The sequence below is a fragment of the Mus caroli genome, chromosome 11, assembly GCF_900094665.2.
Source record: "Mus caroli chromosome 11, CAROLI_EIJ_v1.1, whole genome shotgun sequence".
Classification (NCBI taxonomy): domain Eukaryota; kingdom Metazoa; phylum Chordata; class Mammalia; order Rodentia; family Muridae; genus Mus; species Mus caroli.
Window position 1 is genome coordinate 45,204,899 of NC_034580.1, and position 10,308 is coordinate 45,215,206.

Sequence of the window (10,308 nt, forward strand, 5' to 3'; positions counted from 1 at the left end):
AAACCAAACCAAAACAAAACAAAAAAACCAACCTTCAGGGTATGGTGACACACTCCTGTGATCTCATCACTACGGTGATAGGAGGGTCATCAATTTTACTCTCAGATATACAGGAGTTTAAGGCAAGAGTACGGGGGTATGCAGAAAAAAAAAAAGCATTTTGTGTAATGGCTCATGCATTTAATCTCAGCACTTGGGCAGCAGAGGCAGGCAGATCTAAGCTTGAGGACAGTCTGACTACATAGAAAGTTCCAGGACAGACAGGCCTACATAATGAGACCCCCTCTCAAAATAATATTAATTTTAAATACTAATTGGTGAAACACCACGGCAGCAGATAAAGGTATCTGCCACACAATCCCAATGTTCTGAGTTAGAGCCCAAGAACCGAGAGAAACATCTTCAAAGTTGTCCTCTGACTTCCATACAATTACCCACAAACCGCATTGATAGGATCTAGAGAAGTGGCTCAGTAGTTAAGTACAGCAGTGATTCTTAAACAAGACCCAGCTTAATTCCCAGCACCTACATTAACACTCTACCTTCAGGGGACCAATATACACTTCTGGCATCTCAGCACCAGAAACCTTCATATTATAAAATCGTTATTAATATGTTTATATAGTGAACAAATTTCCACTCCTATTGCTATGTAAAGGAACAGAAGATAGTCTGCTCTGCAATTTTGAAGTTCAAATGGTTACAGACCACATGCTATATATATAAAGAAAAAAAACACTACCTGACCCACAAGTATTAAATATTGAAAAAAGTATATTATAATTTCGTTTTGTTTTGTTTTTATTGGCTATTTGCTTTATTTAAATTTCAAATGTTTTCCCCTTTCCAGGTCTCTCTTTTGGAAACCCATTATCCCATCCCCCCCTCCCCCTGTCTATATGAGGGGGCTCCCCTACTCACCAACCCACTCCTATCTTCCCACCCTGGCATTCCCCTACACTGGGGCATCGAATCATCATACTTTTTTTATTTAACAATCTAGAAGGTTCTCAGTCATTAGAAGTCCTAGTACAATTTTAGGTGCAAGTGAAAATTTCCATTCTAAGAGGTAGACCTATTAATATATTGACCTTGTAGTGTTCGAACACTCCCACACTCTGGATAAAACCTATGAAGGGATCTCTCTAAAACGGACCTGTTTCCTTCTCAGCATACTAAGTCTGGCCTCTTAATATGGCCTTTAATGTTCCTGGCATTAGTGCATGTTCTCTTTCTGTAGTAAACCTGTGGCCACGGAAGAAATTTTTTTATTTTGGTTTTTCGAGACAGGGTTTCTCTGTGTAGCCCTGGCTGTCCTGGAACTCACTCTGTAGACCAGGCTGGCCTCCAACTCAGAAATCTGCCTGCCTCTGCCCTGCCTCCCAAGTGCTGGGATTAAAGGCGTGCACCTCCACCACCCGGCTAGGAAAAAGTTAATTTACACACAGGGTATGGGGCTGTTTCAGTTATCATAAGTTTTCTCCTCTTCATCAAATTCTGCTTTGATCCACAGGCAGTTTAGTAGTTTCCTGGAGAAGCTGGAGCATAGTCTGATGTGTTACCCACATTCATCGGAAGACAGTACATGGGGTCTTTTTTAAAAGATTCTTCATAAAGAAAGGCTTTTAAGTATACAATCTTAACATAAACTAGATGCTAACTATGTAATGTTTTAAACCCCCCCAAACAGCTGGTTTTTCTTACTTAATGTATAAAGATGCGTTTTCTTGTCAGTGAAATAGGTCTTCAGGTCTGCATCTGGCCTCTTAGCATGTTTTTCTTCATATACACCCGTCTTGGGATTTTTGTGTCGAAAGATGAAATGCAGTTTGTAGTCCTCTCCACATTTATCTGGACCAAACATAATAGTATAGGGAGTCTTGTCGTGGAACTGATCCTTCAGAGACAAAGGTGGAGTGCTTTAAGTAACTCTAGTCAAAGAATTCAAAAAGCAAACTTTGAAAAATACATACTTCCTCTCATAAAACTGCATGCAAATTATTCTATTAGCTTTAAAGAAAACCTTATGATTTTATAGTGCTTCTTCAGATACCAGTAAAAAATAACTGGCAACCACCAGAAATACTAAAATGCTTTTTTAAAAAGAAGTTATATGCATACAAACTTCTTTCAAAAACAAGAAATAAACTTGAGAAAACTGAAAATTGTTAGCACACAGCTTTAATCCCTGCATTTATGAGGTAGAGACAGGTGAGGCCTCCCTGGTCTACAGAGCAAATTCCATGATATCCTGTGTAAAAATACAAAACAAAGCAACAACAAAAACCTAAAAATCCCACAGATGAGAAAAGCAGCAATGATATACTGCTAAGGCTTCTACAGTCCCCTGTTAAAGTTAAAAGGCCATTAGTGCTAAACCTCCATGGTTCACCAGCAGCAGCATTTCTTTTCATAGGTCTTGCAAACTTTTCTCTCTTTAAATGGTGGGGACTAAACCCAGAGCCCTATGAATGGCAGCCATGTACTCTACCACTGAACTGCATACCCCACCCCCACCCTAGCTCCAGATCCATAAAGCAAATGTTACACAGACAGAGAGCCTACCAGGCTGAGTTCTGGCGTCTTGGAAAGCAGCTTCACATAGGCACCACCACATTCTATTCCATTCTGAAAATTAACCTCATACCTAGTTTCAGAGAGAAATGAAAAAGTCCTATGGCATTTTGAAAGATCATATTTCCTATATTTCCTAATTGATTTCTCCCAGCTTGGTCATGTTTTATCAGATGTCATACCCACACAAAGGGTTCCATTGTCTACTGCTTTTATGTGGCCACTCCGTCACACAAAAATCAAAAAAAACCAAAAGTAATCCTTAATACAAAATCCAGACATTTGTTTGCTTCTAAGAAGGTAAACAACCAGACTGTTTTACAAGAAGATAAAAACAAAACCACTCAACATATTCCAATTCACACAAAATTCCTACTATAAACATGGTTTTTTAGTATGTTCAACTTTCATACTGTCACCTGAGATTACCCTTTCTAGAAAATTATCAAGATGGCACTGAACTTACTGAACAATGAGAGGCTTGGTATCAAACAGGAAGGGCTTGTTCAGTTTAGCAGAGATGGCGTGATGCTTGGCCCGAGACATCAGTACAAGTCCTTTATCCCCTGGAAGCTTTGTTTCCTTCATCTCATCTACCTCCCACTTTCCTACAAAAGAATACAAAATGGCTCTTGACTGTTAGCCACATGATTTAAAGTCTTTTAAATGGTAACGAACTAAATTCTGAGTTGTGTAAGTGTCAAAATAATCACTGTTTACCATTACATTTACATATGAGCTGAGTTACTAGTGTGCATGTGTATCTGTCATATGGTAAGACATGGCTTGAAAATAACAGTGGCCTATTTATTATACCTAAAGAGAAACTTTCATTTCTAACACGGATATTAAGAGTTCTAATTCTATCACACATAAAGCCCCATATACAAAGATGATATAATTTCCAAGAAAAAAAATCTGAAAATATCTTTTTAGAATACTTATTTTCAGCAAGGTATGGCGGCACAAGCCTTTAATCCCAGCACTCCAGAGGCAGAGGTAGGAAGATCTCTGAGTTTGAGGATAGCACACAGAACAAGAGCTCTACAGTGTTCCAATACAACCAGGATTAGAGAGACCCTATCTGTAAAAACAAACAACAGATTACCTATTTCTCAGATGTGCACAACTGCACAAGCCTTTACTTGCAGTACTGCGAGGCAGGCAAAGTCAAACCTACGAGTTCCAGATCTGCCTGGTCTACATAGCAAGTTTTAGGCCAGCCAAGGACACAGTGAGACCCTGTCTCATGAAGTCTCATCAACATGGCAGCCTAAACAACAGACAAGCTAATTTGAAAGAGGTAATCTCATGGGGGCTCAACTTCAGACAAAGTACTACAAGCAATTAAGGAATGCTGAGAGTAGAAGAAAGCCTTCCCAAGGAAGAGCCCCCAAATTGGTTCCCAAGTGGTCAGCCCTGAAATCATATACATGCAAATAATGCTATATAAGGAGCAGATTGTATTTATATACTTAGGGAAAATATAGTAATAAGGAGAGATAATGAATTTGAAAGAGAGCAATGGAGTGCATGGGAAGAATTGGAGGGAGGAAAGAAAATAATATAATTATATTTTAATTTTAAAAATAAAGATATTTTCAAAATAAATAGTTTTTTTTGTTTTTTGTTTTTTGTTTTTTTTTAAATGTGTGTCTGCCCATGAAGGCCAAAAGAAAGTATCTAAAGTCTACAGCTTGAGTTACAGGTAGTTGTGAAGCACTGATATGGGTACTAGGAAACAAACTTGGCTCTGGAAGAGCAATACATCCTCCTGATTACTGAAGCTCCAAACATCTTCTGACCTAATCCTAAGAGAGGTCATGGATCTAGTGGATACCCGCAGTATGAGCACATGGACAACACAAATCACAGTCAGTGGCCTCTAAGTTAGGAGGGGTGAACAAAAGTTAGATCTGGGAAGAGTCAGGTTAGGAGTAGGGTAAGAGGATAGTGATCAATGTATCATATGAATGTATGAAATTCTCAAAAAAACCCATGTTGTATTCTAAAAAGAGAGATACAATGGAGACAAGATGCCACTTTGATATACTGTATCTAGAACAAATGGAACTCTCACCATCATATTTGGCAATTTCATCATCAGTGTCATCTTTTTTGGCTTTAGATAAAATCCACCTGTAATTAAGAAGACCCCAGAGTTAAAATACATTCACTCTCCTGTTCTATCTACCCTATGTAACAAGACTCAAGAGAAAAGAAATCCCCAAAGAATAAAATCTAGGGTAGAAGAAAAAAACTGGAATGAAAGCAACAAAAGGCCAAGTTCCAGGATACATCCATGTATGAGGAGATGTACAGTTAGACACACTATCCCAGGAGCCCACTATTTAAGGCTATATCTAGCAGCAGAGCACTTGCCTCCTCTGCATGACACTATGTTCAGTCCCAATACTGCTTAAAAAGGGTCCAGTGCTTTCCCACTACTCTTATGTACAAGACATTCACCTCTCAAACCTTTACTCGCAGGGAAACACTTACCCTGACAGAGACCCTCTGTCAAAGGAGTCAGCAAAATAAACCTCCCCTGTTGGAACTGGAGCTTTGTAGGTGACCTGTGTTAAACATAAAATTAATTAAGCAGCAATATTTTAACCAAGCACAGTGGCACAAGCCTGCAATCCAAGGAAATCAAATCCCAAGGCATCCAGAGCTACAGAAGACCCTTGTTGTACTGGCGGGAATGGGTCATTTAGTAACATTCTCTAGAAGTCACTCTCAGGATTTGGTTTCAATTGTCACAAAGCTTTCATAGCTGTCCCTAAATTCAATCCACATGTACCAAAGACTGTCAGAAAGCTTAGCAAATATATATATATATATATTTTTAAAGCTGCTTTGCCTTTAAAAACAATCCCCTTTTTGGGGTGGGGTGGAGGAGTGCCTAAGCGATAGGCAAGTAACTATATATCCCCAGTCTCTGGCTTCATTTTTCTTTTTTCAAACCAAAAGATAAAAGGATCTACTTTAAGCTGAGAATGGTTCTATACATTTTAATCCCTCACTCAGAAGGTATAAGCAGGTAGATCTTTTTTTTTTTTTTAGATTTATTTATTTATTTTATGTATATGAGTACACAATAGCTGTACAGATGGTTGTGAGCCATCATGTGGTTGCTGGGAATTGAACCCAGGACCTCTGGAAGAGCAGTCAGTGCTCTTACCCGCTGAGCCACCTCTCCAGCCCAGCAGGTAGTTGAGTTCCAAGATAGCCTGGTCTACATAGTGAGTTCAAGGACAGCCAAGATACCCTGTCTCATAAAAGCAAAAATAAAAGGATTGATCTACTTCAAACCTTTGGAGATGGAGGAGTGCTGGTATCTGATTTAGATTTTGAATCTTCTACCTCTTCAATAACATCATCAAGATCATCTTCAATATCAATCATGTCATCATCATGTCCATCATGAGCCTCAATAGCTGCAGTTCCAAGGACCAGTAGCAAACACAGTAACCACTTCCCTTCCATGATCTATCTGCAAAAAGAATGGAATGTGAAGCCAGGCAGCGGTGGTGCATGCCTGTAATCCCAGCATTTGGAAGGCACAGGATTTCTGAGTTAGAGGCCAGCCTGGTCTACAGAGAGTTCCAAGACAGCCAGGACTGCACAGAGAAACCCTGTCTCAAAAAACCAAAAAAAAAAAGAAAAAGAAAGAATGGAATGTGAAATGTGCTGTTTCCCATTTTTAATTCCATAAAACCACTAACCTTAGTCTGTTCCTTGTTAATCAGGGTTTCAAATCATAGAACAACAACAACAACAAAAAAATTATTTTCAACCTATACAAAAGGGAAAGTGAACCCTGGGAGATGAAGGATTTTCCTAGATTCAGTCACTTAAAAGCAACATTCAAAAGCATCTCTAACTATACCACATAAACAGAGTATTCTGGTGCATACCTATACTAGTACTTGGGTGGCTGAGACAGGAAACCCCTGAATTAAAGGCCTGTCTGAACTGTGAAGTGCTATCAAAAAATAATAAAATAAATTACACCAATACCCCCCTCAGGAAGCACAGGTAGGAGATCAGAAGTTCAGTGTTGTCTTTGGCTAGAGAGTAAATCTCGAAACCACAGGAAACACTGTTTATTTCTCTCACATACAGTGTCAAACAATACATAGACCAAGGGTATTTAATTAATTAGTTCCATTACACCTATTATGTGTGACCTCTTCCCAAGAGCTGTGAAAAGACAATTTTAAGGAGTCTTTCCTCCTACTGCTTGAGTCTCTGACTTAGGTTATCAGGTTGGTGGCAAGCACCTTTATGTATCAGCCATATCTCCTTAACCCCAACTGTTCAATAATGTCCAAAAGTTCTTTCACATCTAATTTACAGTGACTACTGATTAAAAAATTAAAATGAAATAACAAATGTAACAGTTCACTTTACATTAAAGACTCACTATGGACACTACTGATACTGTTCAGTTCTCAGGCATACACACATTTTTAAATTAGTATTCTAAGATTCCACAACAAAAACATTAAGCAGAGTACTAGCTACTTTAAATCTTCTAAGCACTTAATTCTCTTGTGTATAAAACTAGCCCATCATGAGTGACAGGTAGGGCCTCTTTCTAAGGATCACAGCTCTACTGAAATAAAAGCCGAGCTATATATAAGACACGCAAAGTGAGCTGGGAGTAGGTGAGGCTTGAGAAAGCAGAACCAAGAGACTTGTATAAACATGTCCTCAGCAAGGCAATCTTCTCTTTCTTACACAGTCACCCAGTCAACCCTGATCTTTGATTCTGTTACCAACATAAGGACACTTATTGACATTCTGTCCTCTCTGAAGTCACCCTGATTCTTTACTCTTCAACACTGTCATAAAAGCTTGTATCTGCAGCACCTGTACCTCCTCTGGCCAGCAATCAGACCTTTCCCTCAGGCTGCTCTGCTGAGTATTCTCCCCAAAACCCTCATTCACTTTAATCAAGTCACTTTCTACCTCTTTATACACATTCATGTTCATTATTCATTTCCTCTTTCTATTCTAACACACTACTAAAAAAACTTCCAAAAATGGAGAAATCCTGAGAAGTCCATACCCAGTCTTAGTTGTGTCTTACTCTTCCCCTAATCCTATGTTAATATGTTGATTTTCTTTTCAATAAACTACAAATGCTGTGAAAGAGAGAGAGAGAGCGCGAGAGAGAAAGCGAGAGTGAACGCTCGAAAGAGCCTGGCATGGTAGCATAACCTTTAATACCTGGGAAATAGAAACAAGTAACACCTACCTGGTATATAAGTCTGGGCTGATAAAAGCTTAAAAAAAAAAAAAAGTGAGATCCTACCTTAAACAAAATAAAAAACACCAAAATATACCCAAATGCCAAGTGTTTTCCTGTGAGTTTTTCTTGGTGGCTATCACTCACCTTTCACTCTGGCCACACTATTACTTTTACCTACTTGCTTTCTTTTCTTGAACACTTCTCACATTCTCAAAGTAATATAAGCCCACAATTTCTACCAAAACTCATCATGATATTGTTATAAACACAGCAAGAAGCCGGGCAGTGGTAGCGCACGCCTTTAATCCCAGCACTTGGGAGGCAGAGGCAGGTGGATTTCTGAGTTCGAGCCCAGCCTGGTCTACAGAGTGAGTTCCAGGACAGCAAGGGCTATACAGAGAAACTCTGTCTCGAAAAACCAAAAAACACAGCAAGATACAAAAGCTTATGAAGCTTTTAATAAAAATATAATCCAGATACAAAACACAATAGTAAATGTTCCCTTGTATACCATGAGTGGAATTATAAAATGACCTAAATGCTATGGAAAAGCAGCTACCATACAGCTAATCAACAACTTCACTCTGGTTGCACAACCAAAATAACTGAAAGCAGGTTTGCAGAGGTATTTGCACATGCATGTTCATCACTGTAACAACAGCTTAGTAAACAAGCCTATTACTGATACTACATACATTGAGGCAATGGTTCTCAACCTGTGCGTCACAACCACTTTGGGAAGGATTGAACAACCCCTTTTCCAGGGTTCACATAAGAGACATTCTGCCTATCAGTTACATTACGACTCCTAACAGCAGCACAATTACAGCTATGAAGTAGCAAGGAAAGTAATTTTATGGTTGGGGATCACCACATGAGAAACTGTATTCAAGGATTGCAGCATTAAAAAGGTTGAGAACATTTTTTTTTTTCTTGGTTTGGTTTGAGACAGGGTTTCTAATATTCTCCAGTAACAGGAAAGAACACTTCTAGAAACATCCAATTCTATGAGAATAGGATAATATTTAAGACAGACATGGCTTGTTAGCTAATGGAATATGGTATAGGAATCTAGTCACTTATTCTAAGGAAAAGCTGAGAACTATGACATCAGATCTTGCCAAAAATCAGTAACCTCAAAATCAGGCTCAGGAGCCAAGACTCCCCACTCCCCATACCTACCCTTAATGTTAACTCTACATTAGTTCAGTGTAAAGACACAGAATTTTACACTGACAAACACACACATGTTTTCTGGAAACAAGATCTGGTTATGTCCAGGGTGGCCCCAAACTTGCAGTTCTTTCCTGTCTTCCAAACACTGGGACTTCAGATGTGCACCACCATTCCTGGTCGGCTTTTCATATGCTTTTCTCCCCCGGCCAGTCAGGGTTTCTTTCTCTCTGTATCCCCAGCTGCCCTGGAACTTGAACAGGACTGCCTTGGCCTCCCAAGCACCACTGTCAGGCTCTTTACATATATCTAAATGTATACACTAGTCCCTTTTTTTTTTTTTGGTTTTTTTTGAGGCAGGGTTTCTCTGTGTAGCCCTGGCTGTCCTGGAACTCAGAAATCTGCCTGCCTCTGCCTCCTGAGTGCTGGGATTAAAGGGATGCACCACCACTCCCTGGCTCCACTTTTTTTTTGTTCACATCAAATCTTTTTTCTTTTTTTTTTCTTTTTAAAGATTTATTTATTTATTATATATAAATACACTGTAGCTGCCTTCAGACACACCAGAAGAGCTATTAGATCTCATTACGGGTGGTTGTGAGCCACCATGTGGTTGCTGGGATTTGAACTTCGGACCTTTAGAAGAGCAGTCGGGTGCTCTTACCCACTGAGCCATCTCACCAGCGCCAAATCTTTTTTCTTTTCTGTTTTTCAAGACAGAGTTTCACTGTTCACCTACCATTCAGCCAAATTAACTTTACATCTACAGTCTCCTAAGCAGACAGCACACCTTATGTTGTTTCCCATAGTTTCTAAAAATTGTCAGAAAGTAATCTATAACAAGTGGCTTAAGAACAACAAAGAAAAGTGGCAGTGCACATCCCAGAACTCAAAGCAGAAGCAGACTGAGTTGGAGGCCAGCTTGACCTACAAAGTTCCAAGACAGAAAGGGTTATTTAGAGACCCTGTCTCCAAAAAAAAAAGAAAGGAAGGAAAGGGGAAAAGAGAGAAGAGCAAGCATGCAAGCGGTTTTGTCTGTAATATTTATTGTGGGTAGGGCTGGGAGAGAACAACTTTCAACTTACTAGAGTCTGTTCTCTTTCCCTCTTCCCACCATGTGGGACTTGTGAAATGAACACAGGCTTGGCAGTAACCATTTTTACACAGTGAACTAGCTCCCCACCTATGCAATAAAGTGTTTAAAAAAAAATCGGGGGCTGGTGAGATGGCTCAGTGGGTAAGAGCACCCGACTGCTCTTCCGAAGGTCCAGAGTTCAAATCCCAGCAACCACATGGTGGCT

General features: G+C 39.5%; 1 protein-coding gene across 2 annotated transcripts in view; it reads right to left on the reverse strand.

Moving 5' to 3' along the window:
* Positions 1-10,308, reverse strand: part of Canx (calnexin) — a 32,083-nt gene that overhangs the window by 12,406 nt on the left and 9,369 nt on the right. For both annotated transcript variants that reach the window (XM_021176851.1, XM_021176852.2), the window contains exons 2-7: positions 5,890-6,070; positions 5,077-5,150; positions 4,655-4,713; positions 3,041-3,182; positions 2,566-2,647; positions 1,705-1,897 (exon numbers count right to left, since the gene is read on the reverse strand). In XM_021176851.1, coding sequence (XP_021032510.1) covers positions 1,705-1,897; positions 2,566-2,647; positions 3,041-3,182; positions 4,655-4,713; positions 5,077-5,150; positions 5,890-6,063 — 724 coding nt within the window. In that variant the 5' untranslated portion in view covers positions 6,064-6,070. The remainder of the gene's footprint in view (positions 1-1,704; positions 1,898-2,565; positions 2,648-3,040; positions 3,183-4,654; positions 4,714-5,076; positions 5,151-5,889; positions 6,071-10,308) is intronic.